The 16,339-nt window shown below is 42.1% G+C and overlaps 2 protein-coding genes across 4 annotated transcripts; one reads left to right on the top strand and one right to left on the bottom strand.

Annotated features, from left to right (window-relative positions):
• The first annotated feature begins 2,337 nt into the window (after positions 1-2,337).
• Positions 2,338-4,555, top strand: LOC307133312 (uncharacterized protein). Of its 2 annotated transcripts, none has more exons than XM_079828305.1 (4): positions 2,338-2,442; positions 2,568-2,909; positions 3,141-3,209; positions 3,428-4,555. In XM_079828305.1, exons 1-4 carry the CDS (start codon positions 2,370-2,372, stop codon positions 3,598-3,600), a joined length of 657 nt encoding a protein of 218 aa, XP_079684431.1. In that variant the 5' UTR covers positions 2,338-2,369; the 3' UTR covers positions 3,601-4,555. The 2 variants fall into 2 exon arrangements, with proteins under 2 accessions (XP_079684431.1, XP_079684432.1); XM_079828306.1 differs by having other exon boundaries at positions 2,361-2,442; positions 2,534-2,909; positions 3,428-4,508.
• Positions 4,556-4,725: 170 nt separating this feature from the next.
• LOC307133719 (uncharacterized protein) lies at positions 4,726-7,170 on the bottom strand. 2 transcript variants are annotated; one of them, XM_079828939.1, is made up of 4 exons: positions 7,079-7,170; positions 6,612-6,953; positions 6,312-6,380; positions 4,726-6,093 (listed from the first exon to the last, which is right to left on the bottom strand). In XM_079828939.1, exons 1-4 carry the CDS (start codon positions 7,149-7,151, stop codon positions 5,921-5,923), a joined length of 657 nt encoding a protein of 218 aa, XP_079685065.1. In that variant the 5' UTR covers positions 7,152-7,170; the 3' UTR covers positions 4,726-5,920. The 2 variants fall into 2 exon arrangements, with proteins under 2 accessions (XP_079685065.1, XP_079685066.1); XM_079828940.1 differs by having other exon boundaries at positions 4,736-6,093; positions 6,612-6,987; positions 7,079-7,160.
• Positions 7,171-16,339: the final 9,169 nt, after the last annotated feature.

Raw genomic sequence — 16,339 nt, 5'->3', positions numbered from 1 at the left:
GAGAAAATGCCTTGTTGATGCTAGAGGTCAGAGGTCATGGGCCGACTGATTCAAGCTGATAGAAGAGCAACTTTGACTGAAATAACCACTCGTTACAACCGAGGTCTGCAGCAAAGCATTTGTGAAGCCACAACACGCACAACCTTGAGGCGGATGGGCTACAACAGCAGAAGACCCCACCGGGTACCACTCATCTCCACTACAAAGAGGAAAAAGAGGCGACAATTTGCACAAGCTCACCAAAATTGGACAGTTGAAGACTGGAAAAATGTTGCCTGGTCTGATGAGTCTGGATTTCTGTTGAGACTTTCAGATGGTAGAGTCAGAATTTGGCGTAAACAGAATGAGAACATGGATCCATCATGCCTTGTTACCACTGTGCAGGCTGGTGGTGGTGGTGTAATGGTGTGGGGGATGTTTTCTTGGCACACTTTAGGCCCCTTAGTGCCAATTGGGCATGGTTTAAATGCCACGGCCTACCTGAGCATTGTTTCTGCCCATGTCCATCCCTTTATGAGCACCATGTCCCCATCCTCTGATGGCTACTTCCAGCAGGATAATGCACCGTCACAAAGCTCCAATCATTTCACATTGGTTTCTTGAACATGACAATGAGTTCACTGGACTAAAATGGCCCCACAGTCACCAGATCTCAACCCAATAGAGCATCTTTGGGATGTGGTGGAACGGGAGCTTCGTGCCCTGGATGTGCATCCCACAAATCTCCATCAACTGCAGATGCTCTCCTATCAATATGGGCCAACATTTCTAAAGAATGCTTTCAGCACCTTGTTGAGTCAATGCCACGTAGAATTAAGGCAGTTCTGAAGGCGAAAAGGGGTCAAACACAGTATTTGTATGGTGTTCCTAATAATCTTTTAGGTGAGTGTATATGTGCAGAAGATGAAGCGGATCGATCGGTTTGCAGTAAATGCTGCTCTATCTTGGCATGCGCTATGACATTGGCACCCAGGGGCTAATCCATAGACTTCGAAGACACTTGGGCCGACTGTTCTCAAATGGGAGAACAGGACAGGCAACCCCCTGTAGAAATGGAATTATATCCACTAATTCATTGACAATCTGTTTTAAAGTCCCTGTAAAGTCAAAACTAAACATGTGTTCTGAGTTCCTCACACCACAGATAAATGTGTTATTAACCACCCGGCCAAATTTGAATCATAAAAAACTCAGGCAAGTACATAAAATTGCTTATCAAAAACTTGAAAAAATGAGCAGCATTCTCTGCTCTCAAACGCTGGGGGTGTGTCCGCTTTCGGCGCCGAAACCACGCCCACTCGCGGGACAGCTGCAGTAGCACACAGGGTTGCCAGGTTTTCACAACAAAACCCTCCCAATTGCTACTCAAAACAAGCTCAATCGCGTTTCAGGGGGGCTTCCCCGGTAAAAATCACATTTGGGGGTAAAATATGTGTTTTTTTGGCATGGTTGCCTACTAAAATTTGCATTCCCGGGGCTAAATATCACATAATTAGGGTCGCTTCAACCCGCACACATGAAAAAACAGGTGAAAGTTTGTAAAACTATCCGGTGTATTGTTACTGCAGAGGCAGTTGTCGGTGGTGATCCTCAGCTCTCCTTCAAGGCAGCTGTTCACAAAATTAATCCACCTCTTCTTGATCATCGTTTTTGTTTTGAAAGCTGTTTTGTAAGTTGTAGGCTGTTCTAACAGTACTGACAGTAAGTCACGATCGAGCGGGCAAACTGATGCGAATGTGCTCTAGTTATGATCGTGTTAGGGGAGGAGTCAGGCTCAGTGGCTCCAGTGCGTCATCGAGCTACCGTTTTAGCCCCGCCCAGAAAATCCTGAACACAGCAACGGTGAAAAACTGTTTAACGGTTTAACTTCTGAATTCAGTACTACATAGTTCGCAGTCTTTGTAATGTGTTTCAGCAATACATTTCTAACATTTATAATGTGTTTAGAAACAAATCTCAGAATTGCCTTTACAGGGACTTTAATGAATGAACATGCATTTCCCCTGTACATTTGACAAGTTCACACTTACAAATAAGTCGGATAGATTAAGTTGGTAAACGTATTTGGCATGCTGACTTATCACTGCTCATCTCTGCCCTCGTTCCCCTGCTGCAGACTTCTCTTTACCACACCCCCCTCACCACAATATGCAAAAATGCACAAGTTAATGTTTAATGTTTTTTTTTTTTAAAAATATTAAGTATAATTATGTCATATCAGGTTAAAGATCGATAAAGCTGTAATACAGCACTCAAAGTTACATAGAAGCTGTTATTCAAAGCTTTATGGTCTGAAAGGGAAGTGGAAATACTTTGTGGTTAGTATCTTGCATTGAGCTCAAACCACTAGTTTGATCGACACCATTCGAATGAGAGACACAATGGAGAAAGTCATTTTCTTTTGTGTTTTTTTGTGCAGGATTATTCAGATCACTTCCAGTGGTAAGATTATTCTATTTTAAACTTTCACATAACTGACCTTTTTAACCCTAAATATAACAGATGTTTTTTTTATGTAAATGAAAATTCAAAGGATCAGTTTTTGACTCCCCCCCCGGATGTTTCAGGAGATGAAGTGACTCTGGTAAGATCTCAGCTGAACGAAGACATCAGTCTGAACTGCAACATGACCAACAGATATGAAATCGCCTGGTATCACCAGAATCCTGATTCTGGACGACTAACAATACTGATGTCTGCCAAGATGAGCATTGCGGCAGGACGAAAACTTCTAGTTGCGTACAATCAAAATAAAAGTCGCCTGAAATTATATGCAGACACGGGGACAAACACAGTCTCTCTAGTTATTTCTGGAGTATCAGAGTCAGATTCTGGCCTTTATTTCTGTGGAGCAAAATCTGTGACTTCAGAGATGCACTTCGACAAACCCATCCGACTGGAGCTGCAGGGTTAGTACATGCAACTTTTCAATTTCACTTCAAATGAGTTATTTTACTATTGCTTAGTTTATTTCAATCCTCACTAGTGCTAATGCTGACCAACCCTCTTGCACTAACTATTAAAGTTGAGTGTGTAAATCTGTCTTGTTGAGGAGAGCTGTGCTGTTATAATAACTTTAATTTGGATGACCTTCTCTTTGTGTTTGATAAAGTGCTCATATATTTGAATTGTTTTTCCAGGTAAGCTTGCAGACAGAGAGGACAAAGATAATTCTGTCACAGAACCGCCAGAAGATGTTGCGGTCACAAGTAAGAGCGGATGTTATTCGTGATATTGTGTATCATTTTCTCCCAGCTCTGAAATTTTTTTTAAGGTGTGGTCACTTCTGTGTGAGCCACTTGACTATGCTATTGACAAGAAACATTGGCTTTTTCCCCCACAAATGATTGTTCCTTTAGTGCCTGGACTTCTGTTTTATCATCCTGCAAAATTATGTTGTTTAATTATGATTCGTCTGTCTCTGTAGATGAAGTAACCCCAAAAGAGCGTGTGCTGATGTTCGGTGGTGTTGGTCTGGCTGTGTTTGTGTTTTTTCTGGCTACAGTCGTCGCAGGAGGGATCATTCACCATCACGGCCGGCAGAAAGGATGGGAAGAAGCCAAACGTGCATCTCTGATGAGCCACAAATCAGCTCAATGACACATTTATGTGCTTTATTTGACAATCTGAGCTTGCCAGTAAACCAGCATTCACACACATTAAAATAGAGATCTGTGTCTTTTTCTGTTTGCCTGATTTCACTTAAGAGAAACTGAGATGTTGTGGCAAACATTGTCTTTTTCAGCACCAGTGAAACTTAAACAGTCAGTCGTAGTTGTGCTGATTATTCAGGTTTATGTGGTTCATTTGTGCTTGTCAGTAATATTTTGTTAAATATCAAAGCACTGCTATTGCCTGTCTTTTATAAAATGTTTATTAATTCAATATCAATAAACAATTAAGAGTTAAAGCAACTGTAGTTTTTACATGAAGAGAATGAGCCAATGTCCTTGTGACAAACGGCGTCTCTCACAGCTAATACAAGCAAACATGTGCTTTAATATCATTAGATCAGCAGGACTTGTGACAGAGGCGGACTGGGGCATCACAACCGGTCTGCAACACACCTCATAAACCCACCAACTCAGTGTGCACAGAGCCATTTTAAACACCACTTACTAACATAAAAATAGAAATACTATTTATACAGAAATATAAATGCTATTTATTTATTTTTTCATTGCAATGCTTATCATTAGCATTAATGAATGACTGGTATACTTCTTTAGGTTATAATTTGTCTTTCCTGGTGCACACATATATATATATTGTGTTAACACATTTTGAAAAATATTTTCTATACAGTGAAGTTTAATATTACTAAAGTTCTATACCTACCATAAATCAGTCAATATATGAGAATGAGGATCATGTGACACTGAAGACTGGAGTAATGATGCTAAATTCAGCTTTGATCACAGGAATAAATTACATTTTAATATATATTCACATAGAGAACAGCTGTTGGAAATTGTATTAATATGTCGTAATAAATAATATTTTTTGTGCATTGTGTGATGAATAACGTAAATGGCATTAAAATCTGAGAAATTTGAAAAGGTCAGCAGTTTGCATTAGGGTTGGGCGATGTTGGGGGGGGGATTATGTACATAGGTAGATAATATACTATATCTCTTTACATAAATAATATTTTCTACTCTTAAAAAAATAATTTCGTTATTTTACTAACCCAGTTGTTGAATGACGAGCGGCAAGGCAAAGGTTCGTTGAACAACATATTTCTTTACTTGAAGAGATGCAGGAGTTTTACATACACGTGTGTAACTTCACCGTCTCTCATACTGGCGCATGCGTAGATTGGATTTAAAGCTACAGAGCACTATGTTCTACATCCTCCTTCTTTAATAAAAAGTTCTCTACAAAGTTCCTCACATTGTAAGTTAACTCAAAGTATTTATCTTTATAAGAAACCCATTTAACAGACTGCTTAAGCAGAGAATAATTTACACAACTTTTCTCTGTTTACCACACATTTCAACATCAGTTATAATGTCAATACTTTGCAAAGGCGACCTGCTCTGGTCACATATGGAACTGCAGAAAGAATTCTTGTTGAATGTTCATTCAGCGGCTGCTTCTCTGCCCCTTGTTTGGTGTTTTGTTCTTTGGCTTCACTTGGAGTGACGTATTTGTGCTTGGATTCAGCAGAGGGAGACTGGACAAAGGGAAACGACACATCGCTGTGCTCGAACCGTTGCGGTTGTGGCTCATTTCAAAATGTGTTAACACAATATATATATATGTGTGCACCAGGAAAGACAAATTATAACCTAAAGAAGTATACCAGTCATTCATTAATGCTAATGATAAGCATTGCAATGAAAAAATAAATAAATAGCATTTATATTTCTGTATAAATAGTATTTCTATTTTTATGTTAGTAAGTGGTGTTTAAAATGGCTCTGTGCACACTGAGTTGGTGGGTTTATGAGGTGTGTTGCAGACCGGTTGTGATGCCCCAGTCCGCCTCTGTCACAAGTCCTGCTGATCTAATGATATTAAAGCACATGTTTGCTTGTATTAGCTGTGAGAGACGCCGTTTGTCACAAGGACATTGGCTCATTCTCTTCATGTAAAAACTACAGTTGCTTTAACTCTTAATTGTTTATTGATATTGAATTAATAAACATTTTATAAAAGACAGGCAATAGCAGTGCTTTGATATTTAACAAAATATTACTGACAAGCACAAATGAACCACATAAACCTGAATAATCAGCACAACTACGACTGACTGTTTAAGTTTCACTGGTGCTGAAAAAGACAATGTTTGCCACAACATCTCAGTTTCTCTTAAGTGAAATCAGGCAAACAGAAAAAGACACAGATCTCTATTTTAATGTGTGTGAATGCTGGTTTACTGGCAAGCTCAGATTGTCAAATAAAGCACATAAATGTGTCATTGAGCTGATTTGTGGCTCATCAGAGATGCACGTTTGGCTTCTTCCCATCCTTTCTGCCGGCCGTGATGGTGAATGATCCCTCCTGCGACGACTGTAGCCAGAAAAAACACAAACACAGCCAGACCAACACCACCGAACATCAGCACACGCTCTTTTGGGGTTACTTCATCTACAGAGACAGACGAATCATAATTAAACAACATAATTTTGCAGGATGATAAAACAGAAGTCCAGGCACTAAAGGAACAATCATTTGTGGGGGAAAAAGCCAATGTTTCTTGTCAATAGCATAGTCAAGTGGCTCACACAGAAGTGACCACACCTTAAAAAAAATTTCAGAGCTGGGAGAAAATGATACACAATATCACGAATAACATCCGCTCTTACTTGTGACCGCAACATCTTCTGGCGAATCTGTGACAGAATTATCTTTGTCCTCTCTGTCTGCAAGCTTACCTGGAAAAACAATTCAAATATATGAGCACTTTATCAAACACAAAGAGAAGGTCATCCAAATTAAAGTTATTATAACAGCACAGCTCTCCTCAACAAGACAGATTTACACACTCAACTTTAATAGTTAGTGCAAGAGGGTTGGTCAGCATTAGCACTAGTGAGGATTGTAATAAACTAAGCAATAGTAAAATAACTCATTTGAAGTGAAATTGAAAAGTTGCATGTACTAACCCTGCAGCTCCAGTCGGATGGGTTTGTCGAAGTGCATCTCTGAAGTCACAGATTTTGCTCCACAGAAATAAAGGCCAGAATCTGACTCTGATACTCCAGAAATAACTAGAGAGACTGTGTTTGTCTCCGTGTCTGCATATAATTTCAGGCGACTTTTATTTTGATTGTACGCAACTAGAAGTTTTCGTCCTGCCGCAATGCTCATCTTGGCAGACATCAGTACTGTTAGTCGTCCAGAATCAGGATTCTGGTGATACCAGGCGATTTCATATCTGTTGGTCATGTTGCAGTTCAGACTGATGTCTTCGTTCAGCTGAGATCTTACCAGAGTCACTTCATCTCCTGAAACATCCGGGGGGGGAGTCAAAAACTGATCCTTTGAATTTTCATTTACATAAAAAAAACATCTGTTATATTTAGGGTTAAAAAGGTCAGTTATGTGAAAGTTTAAAATAGAATAATCTTACCACTGGAAGTGATCTGAATAATCCTGCACAAAAAAACACAAAAGAAAATGACTTTCTCCATTGTGTCTCTCATTCGAATGGTGTCGATCAAACTAGTGGTTTGAGCTCAATGCAAGATACTAACCACAAAGTATTTCCACTTCCCTTTCAGACCATAAAGCAGCCCAGGGGCGTAGCCGTCTTTTCAGAAGTGAGGGGGACAGAAATGTCAGGTGTAATACCTGTTTTTTTTCTGACCTTTGTCTAATTGACAGATTTAATTGATCTCATCTCTTTCTTTTAATTCAGTAAGATATCAAATACACTGCTGAACAATAACCACTAATATCTATAATGTTTTCCCTATATGTTATGCCAATTTTATGATTGGTTTATGTACTACAAACACTTGTGCATTAAGTCCCCATGGATTTTATGCTTTGTAAAAAAAAATATATCACTGAATAAGGCAGAAAATATACAGTACCTATCAAAAGTTTGGAAACATTACAATTGTTAAATGTTTTTGAAGTTTTCTGCTCACCAAGGCTGCATTTATTTAATAAAAAATGCAGTAAAAAAGTAATACAGTGAAATATTATCCAAATGTAAAGCAGCTGTGTGAATATATAGTAAAAAAGAAAAAAATCTTTCTTTCAGAAATCATTCTAATATGTTCATTTGATGCTCAAGAAACATTTATGATTATTATCAATGTTAAAAAAAAGAGTTGTGCTGCTTCATTTTTGTAGAAATCATGAAACTATTCAAACATTTGTGGTAAGATAAAAGAGAGAAATTAATACTTTTATTCATCAAACATGCATTAAATTGATCAAGTGGCATTTATAATATAACAAAAGATTTATACATGCTTTATTCAATGCAAATAAATGCTGTTCATTTAAATTTCTATTCATTAAAAAATCCTGAAAAATAAAATGCATCATGATTTCCACAGCTGTTTTCAATAATGATTATAATCATAAATGTTTCCTTTTCATCAAATGATCATATTAGAATGATTTCAGAAGGATAATGTGATACTGAAGACTGGAGTAATGATGCTGAAAATTCAACTTTGATCACAGGAATAAATTACACTTTACTATATCATTACAAATTAAAACATCTGTGAATATATTTCGCAATATTAATGTTTTAACTGTATTTTTTATTAAATAAGTGCAGCCTTGGCAAGCAGAAGATACTAAATAGACTGTCAGTTAGCACTGCATTATTCATATTCTTTATTGTCAATAAATACCATGAGATGGCTGGAAAAACACAAACCATATATTGTCGCAATCGTGTTTGTTGTCACGTTTCATCGGTCATAGCGATTATTTTTAATAACGCTGAATGCCTTTGGAACGTGACAGGGTTTTACTTCTACGAATCAGTTTTGTTTTTTCTTTGAGAGCGCGCCCTATGGCTTCGAGTATGAATTGGAGTGTTGCACGAGAGTGTTGGCACTCCATAGTGTTCAGATCGCCTCATTTTTGGATACGAATAAAATGACAGGTCATGTATAGATTATTTTGTGTCTTTGAATTTAAATCTAGATTTATTTACGTTGGCTTCAACGTAAACGAACGTCTAAGGTTATGTATGTAACCTCTGTTCCCTGAGAACAGGGAACGAGCGCTGCGTCTAGCTGGCGCTATGGGGAACGCCCTTGGCGTGACTGGTGTCTGAAGCTACTATCGAATCACGGCAAAGTCTTTGACCGACGTCAGCCCATGACGTCATCATCGTGCGACCCGGAAGTATAAAAGGGCGCCGTGCCAACACATACACATCTTCTCGTCTGAAGGGACTGTATGGCAGAAAGGCCCTGAAGCATGGCAACGCGACGCAGCGCTCGTTCCCTGTTCTAAGGGAACAGAGGTTACATACGTAACCTTAGACGTTCCCTTTCGAAAGGGAACTCTCGCTGCGTCTAGCTGACGCTATGGGGAACGATATACCAACGCCGCCATGCTGAGGGGAGTGTCTGCCATTGGCAGTGACAACTGTCAAACAAGTAATTCCATTGAAAAACCTGAGCGACTCCCCCTCAGGTCACACTGGGCTGACAGTGACAGCACTCCCTACGGTCATAGCCCAAGCTATACAACTAAACGGAACCCTAGCGCACTGCGCGGGGTCCCATCCAGACAGCTCGAAGGCCCGGGACAACTACTTCCACAGAAGGGGTCCTTTTAAGGGAATGTGGCTAGGGGACCCGAAGGAACCCCAGCCAGTCACTACTCGGGAAACCAGTTCTCCCGAGTGCCAACAGGGAGGCCTGACCTGGTGCCCTAAGTGTTATGGACACTTCGGTTTAGCCAACCCTGTCTGTTCACCAACAGAGCCTCTGGATGGTGCCCAGGGGGCATCCAAACTAAGGGACTGAAAAACTGGCAGTCCTACTTAGCCCGGAACTCAGAGACGGGTTATCCTAGAGAGCAATACTCAGCGTAGCGCTTTACAACCCTTGCTAGCGAGGGGAGTCTGCCTGCTCAAATCAAGGATCTACCAGGTGCTTGTGTTTCAAAGCAGTAGGGAGGCCGAAAGGGCCTAAGGACTGATCTAACAGGGAGGCCTCATGAGAGGCCTACGACCGTCTGACCAGGCTCAGGCGGTTGAGCGCTCATAGACGACCCTCATTGAGGGGAGCAGCTGAACCTGCCTGGCGGGTAACCTCCAGCTGTAGGCCCAACTACCACAAGTTCTCCACAGAGAACTGGTAATCAAAAAGTGCCTAGCTCAGGAACTTCAACTTCAAGGAGGCCCTGTGGGCCTACTACTTGATAGCGGGTTTTCCAGGGAGGCCTATAGAGGCCTACTACCTAACAGCAAGCCATGCTGGCAACCCGAGCATCCTGGCTCGGGACTCCATCCTCAGGGAGGCCTAGTGAGGCCTACTACCTGACAGCAATACCGCCAATTTTCAGAGCGTTCAAGCTCACTTCCAGGGAGGCCTAGGGAGGCTCCTACCACCTGCCAGCGAAGCATAGTCCCTTGCTGAGGTTACGTCTTGTTTTCTCAAGGAGGCCTAATGGAGGCCTACTACTTGACAGTCAAGCTACGCAGGCTAGCCGAGCATCCTGATTAAGGAACTCGTCCTCAAGGGAGGCCTATTGAGGCCTACTACCTGATAACCAGCCTTTAGGGAGGCCTGGAGAGGCCTGCCACCTGTTTGCAATTCGTGCTAACTGTTTCTTCAAATGACTGGGTCCCAGGAACGCCTTAGGGAGGCCTGATGGGGCCTACTACCTTGTTCGAGTGACCACAACCTGGGAGCTCACCCTCAGGGAGGCCTAGTAAGGCCTTAGAATTAACAGCAGGCCTTCAGGGAGGCCTGATGAGGCCTACAACCTGCCTCTGGGAGTGACCACAATCTGGGAGCTCACCCTCAGGGAGGCCTAGTAAGGCCTTAGAGTTAACAGCAGGCCTTCAGGGAGGCCTGATGAGGCCTACAACCTGCCTCTGGTAGTGATCACAACCTGAGAGCTCACCCTCAGGGAGGCCTAATAAGGCCTTACAACTAACAGCAGGCCTTCAGGGAGGCCTGATGAGGCCTACAACCTGATAGCCGGCAGGCTAGCTGTCCCGATGCGCACATCGGTACATACCTCCAGTGAGGCCTGGTCGAGGCCTTCCAACTGAAAATGCGCCTTGTTCAAGAGGCCTACTGAGGCCTACAATTGACAGCCGACCTTCAGGAGAGCGTAATTGCCCCTTTTTAACCTGATAGCCAGCTAGGCTAGTAGTACCTTGATGCCTCAGCATCGGCACCTGCCTTACTGGAGGCCTGATAATGCCTACCACTGTCACCGTACTCTTGAATCGGTGCAATCCTCCAGCGAGGCCTAACTTTAGAGGCCTGCTAACTGGGAACAAACATATGCAAAATGTGGGTTGTAGTAATATTAGACCCTACGGCTCGTCTTCATGGAGGCCTGCTGAGGCCTAACACATGATAGCTACCCATTGCTATGGGGACCCGTTCCAGGGAGGCTTGTAAAGCCTACAAGCTGTACGAGTTTCGCAAAGACGAGAAATAACTGCCAGACAAACAAACTGGCTGCTACTTAAACCAACGACTCTCAAATGAGAGGAGGCCTCCGATCCAAGTGGTGCACAACCAAAGGTGACGGTGCCTCAGCAACGCGCCTCCTTCATCCACATCCCAACTGACGCCGCAGCGCTCAGTCGTAACAGAGACAAACTAATCCAACCTGCAGTGGCTTAGGGAACCGAAGACACATAATAACCCTAAGCGGTAGACAAACACTCCATTCTATCAGAAAAGTGTGCTACCGCCTAGTAATCCGCAAACATTTCAAAGAAAAGAGCGGCGGCCTAAACACTACTCTCAATATGAGAGGAGGGCCCTTTTCTGATAACCATGCGCGGTGGCCTACCTGGCGCCATCTTGACCAACCAGGGAAAGCCAACACACGCTCACCTACACAGCCCAGAGACTGGTGCTGTTTTAAGCCTAACTAAGCAGGGGAAAGACAGTTCTCTCTGATGAATACCCAACTCTATACAGGAACCTGGGGTCTGTAAGAAATACATATTTTTAGTGTAACACACAAAAATGACCACTCTCACCTGCGGCATGCTGAGCGAAGACTCATTGTGCAGTTCTCACCACCATGTTCTACCGCCCTTGAATGCCTGAAAGGGGCGTTCTCACTGAGCAAGTCCGGGCGGGCCATCAGAACATAGTTCTACTCTATCATGGGCCCGCCTCAGGCCTGATGTAAGAAGCGCCTGGGTAAAAAAAAATAATCATAAAAAGACATTTAAAAAGGAAAAAGGAGAGGGCTAGGATGTAACCGCCCTCAAGGGAAGTGATCCATCACCAACGCCCTCTTTGAGAGCGTTTGTCCTGGATCATCTCCCTCAGATCCTTTTTCCCCGCGGGAATCCCGTCTCCTCTGTGCCCTGCTCCTCCAAGGAGGGGGGGCACGAGAGGAGACGCTAGCACTCTGGTCCTGCCTACGGTCCTCAGACCGTGAAGGACCAGGTCCCGCCTGCCTGGGTGGGGGCGCGGATCTCAGCGGTATGCATGTCTTAAATGCAGCTGAGCGCTCCTTCGCCTCCCTGAACTTTCCAACCACCGCCTCAACGGAGGTGCCGAAAAGTTCAGTAGGCGAAACCGGCGAATCGAAGAGAAAGCCCTTCTCTTTCTCCCCGATATCAGCCAGGCTCAGCCACAGATGCCTCTCCGTGACCACCATAGCCGCCATAGAGCGGCTGATAGCAGCAGCAGTCTGCTTGGTGGCCCGGAGAGAAAGATCTGTGGTGCGGCGCAGCTCAGCAACCGCCTCAGGGGACAGCCCGGCCCCCTGGTCGAGATCCTCCAGCAGGTCCGCCTGGTACGCCTGAAACACCGCCATGGTGTGAAAAGCAGCACCAGCCTGACCTGCTGCCGTGTATGCCCCTGCCATTAAAGCACAACGTGATTTAGAGAGGCAGAGTTTGAGCTCTCAGTGTTGATGCCCACGAAATGCGAGAAAAGTTCGCAAACTTTCCTCGCCAGTCGGTAGCCTCAACACATATCCATATTCCCCTATCCCCTCGACATCAGCGAAGTTAAAACGCTGATGTTGATGAATATTGGGTCGAATATGGATTCTTCCATGCCCTCTCGATCTCTGTAAGAAGATCAAGAAGGAATGGAAGGCTCATCTGAGCTGATGGTTTATGGCCAAGGAGAAATCGATCGTGCAATCTATCACGAGCGATCTCTCCTCTAACGCGCCAACATGGCAGCCGCAGCCTGCCTGCAGCGTGTTCCATAACATTCATCAGCTCAGCATACACGGTCAGGGTGGCTGAGAGGATTCATACCACTCTCACCAGCCATCCCTAAGAGCACTTGCTGATTAGTCTCGTTAGCCGCCAGATCGTCGCGACGATCGGCGAGCTGCATCTGAGAACCCATGATGTATGCCAACGCTCAGCCTCAGCATGAGCGGGACAGCATCATCCAGTCCCAGATGCCAAACTCTCTTCCCTCAGGAAAAAAGCCAGACTAGAGTGGAGCGATCTCAGATTGAAAACCGCTCACACTCACACACAAACAACTTCTAATGAACTTGACTGTGCATGCTCTTGATCCCAGGCAGTAAATACACACTTGTGTGTATTTAATAATTTTATTTGTTTTACCTTAACTCGTATAGCAGTTCAAACAGACAGTCCCTGAAGACGAGAAAGATGTGTATGTGTTGGCACGGCGCCCTTTTATACTTCCGGGTCGCACGATGATGACGTCATGGGCTGACGTCGGTCAAAGACTTTGCCGTGATTCGATAGTAGCTTCAGACACCAGTCACGCCAAGGGCGTTCCCCATAGCGCCAGCTAGACGCAGCGAGAGTTCCCTTTCGAAAGGGAACAATGCAGCAGCAGCAAAAGTGGCATTAATGGTAAGTGTTAAATTCACTTGTATTTATGTATATTGATACACCGTTTACTATTTCATGAAACTATCAAAGTTAACAAAACCCAAGTGCCACCGGCTCCTACAGGCCTATTATGTGAAGTGTAGGCTGGCGACATGGTTACGTGAAAGGACTTTATTATATTAACTTACCATTTTTTAATATTATGCAGCATTATAAGTCTCTTATGTTCATCAAGCCTGCATTTATTTGATAAAAAACAGCAATATTGTGAAATATTACTAAAATAATGTTTTTTCTTATAAATATAATATCATTTATTTCTGTCGATCACAGCTGGATTTTCAGCATCATTACTCCACTCTTCAGTGTCACATGATCATTCAGAAATCATTCTAATATGAGGATTTAATGTCAATGATGGAAACTGTGATACTCTTTTCAAGATTCTTTGATTAATAAAAAGTTAAAAAGAACATAATGTAATAATATTTCACAATATTAGGATACTGTTTTTTCTGTATTTTTGATTAAATAAATGCAGGCTTGATGAGCATATATATATATATATATATATATATATATATATATATATAATTATTGCCCCTTTTTTACATTTGAGCCCCTGCCCCTGAAGAACTCTCTGCACGGCCCTGTTAATACTATAGAACATATTTTTTTAATGGTCACAAAGCAAGTTCAAATGCAGAACCTACTCAGATCGATCTCAGACGCAGCATGTGACTTGTTCAAAATTGCAGCGCAAGCTTCCTGTCTCACATTACCTTAGAAAAAAAAACACTTCCTCCAGTTAAAAAACAACAACAGACAACATGAGCACTGTTATGAAAGTTGATCCAGACACATAAATATTATGTTATGTGTTAACATGAGACCTGTGATTTCTGTAGTGTTATATACACTCTTTTTTCGCATGTTATGAGTAAACCAAGAAGAGACACGATTTTTATTGATACATTTTTGTGAAGTACTTTTTATGTAATATGGGGAAAATGATTAATGAATGAAAATAATGACGCTGTTCATAGAAATAACATTGTGAAGAGAGAAAAAAGAAAAACAAAAAAACCTGGAGTATATGACAGCCTGTCCTCCTCCGAAAAACCACACCATAGGTCGTTTGTGCATGTTACGACCTATATTGACGTTTTGAAATGGAGCGCCCTCTAGCGGCCTGATGAATAACGACAGTCTCGTTCGTCGGGTGTGTCGTCATCAAATGCATTTTTATCGCGGTTGTCAATAAAAAATGCAATGAGAGGAAGGAGTGACCCTGAACCTCATAATCCAGGTGGGTTTTATTTAATGTTCTTTGTAAGTTATCTTTCTGATTTTCTGCAAGTCATGTGTAAGTGCAGTTTGACAAATCATTTGCAAAAGCCACTGAACGAATGAGATGTTACCATGGTAACTGTAACGTTAGCTCAATCCTGTTATTAAAAGCCCAGTGACCACAAAGCTTACCATATTTTTTACCACAGTAGCTATAGTTTTGTTGTGGTATTTGTATTTAAATAATAGTAACAAAGCATCATGCTTTTAACACTGTGGTTTTACTGTGGTATTTGTAGTTAAAACAGTAACTACTTATACAATGCTTTTACCACAGGAACTGTGGTTTCACTGTGTACTAGCTATTATAAAGCATGGTGACACAACACTTACAATGGTTTTACCTCAGTAACCATAGTTTTACTGTGGTATTTTGTAGTCAAAGCACAGTAACCACAACATTTGCCATGCTTTTACCACAGTAACCATAGTTTTAAAACTATAGTTACTGAGGTAAAAGCATTGCATGTGTTGTGGCTACTGTGTTTAACTTAAAACAGTACATAGTAAAAACTGTTACTGTGGCAAAACGATGGTATGTGCTGTGGTTACTGTGCTTTAACGACTTTACCACAGTAAATGGCTACTGTGGTACAAGCATTGCAAGTGTGGTGGTTACTGTGCTTCAACAATCTACAGTTACGTTGGGAGAAGCATGTGCTGTGCTTTACTACACTTGGTAGAGCAATAGTTACTATGGTAAAAACATGGTAATGTTAAACCTGTGGACTTTTAACATGATCCCTTTCCCACCACAGGCGAATTTCAAATGAATATTACAATAAAAAATACTAACTATGCTGGCGTCCGTTTGAATGATTTGAACACCACGGTGCTTGAAATAATCGGACAAAATGCGTTAGGTGTGGAAAAACAACACCTTATTTCATTCATAAATACGGGACGATCAACTACTTTACGGGATGGATGGAACCCCTACCTGTATGTGTCTTGAAGTCATCCATAATCCAAGATCCATATTTTATAGAAATAAACCAGGAATAAACCGAGAGAGTTTAACATAAATAGCAGGTAGACAGAAAACCCACATTGCATTGAGGTGAGAGTTTCTGTGAGTGACATATCTCCAGCTGCCAGTAGCGGCGCTAATATAGAGAACGCTTGTTTGGGTCGTATTTAAAGGTCACAACCTTTATGGTCGTATGGGTTGGAGGACTTGTTGGTATATGATTAAGGGCTGGTTTTGTTGGCCATGTGTTTATGTAAGCTAATATAGACCACATCCAGAATAAACTACCTAGAGAAATCATTTTCATTACAGCTCATAGAGGTTTGAGCAATAAATAGTGGTAAGAGACCTATTATTCAAAGTTTTTTTTCTTTGGAGAGGAAGTGGAAACACCTTGTGGTTTAGTGACTCTGAGCTGAGACCTCAGTTTGATCGACACCACAGACGACAGACACAATGGAGAAAGCCATTTTCTTCTGTGTATTTTCTTATTGGATTATGCAAAACACATCCAGTGGTAAATATATACTATCTCAAACATTCATGACATATCA

This window comes from Gobio gobio, assembly GCF_949357685.1.
Source record: "Gobio gobio genome assembly, chromosome: 11".
Classification (NCBI taxonomy): Eukaryota; Metazoa; Chordata; class Actinopteri; order Cypriniformes; family Gobionidae; genus Gobio; species Gobio gobio.
The sequence above is the reverse complement of the archived record's forward strand: the minus strand, read 5'-3'. Positions and strand labels throughout refer to the sequence as shown.

Coding starts and splice junctions, on each gene's coding strand:
- LOC307133312 (XM_079828305.1), top strand. CDS start 2,370: ATGAGAGACACAATGGAGAAAGTCATTTTCTTTTGTGTTTTTTTGTGC. Junction 2,910..3,140: donor CATCCGACTGGAGCTGCAGG/GTTAGTACATGC, acceptor TTGTTTTTCCAG/GTAAGCTTGCAGACAGAGAG. Junction 3,210..3,427: donor AGAAGATGTTGCGGTCACAA/GTAAGAGCGGAT, acceptor CTGTCTCTGTAG/ATGAAGTAACCCCAAAAGAG.
- LOC307133719 (XM_079828939.1), bottom strand. CDS start 7,151: ATGAGAGACACAATGGAGAAAGTCATTTTCTTTTGTGTTTTTTTGTGC. Junction 6,954..7,078: donor TATTCAGATCACTTCCAGTG/GTAAGATTATTC, acceptor CGGATGTTTCAG/GAGATGAAGTGACTCTGGTA. Junction 6,381..6,611: donor CATCCGACTGGAGCTGCAGG/GTTAGTACATGC, acceptor TTGTTTTTCCAG/GTAAGCTTGCAGACAGAGAG.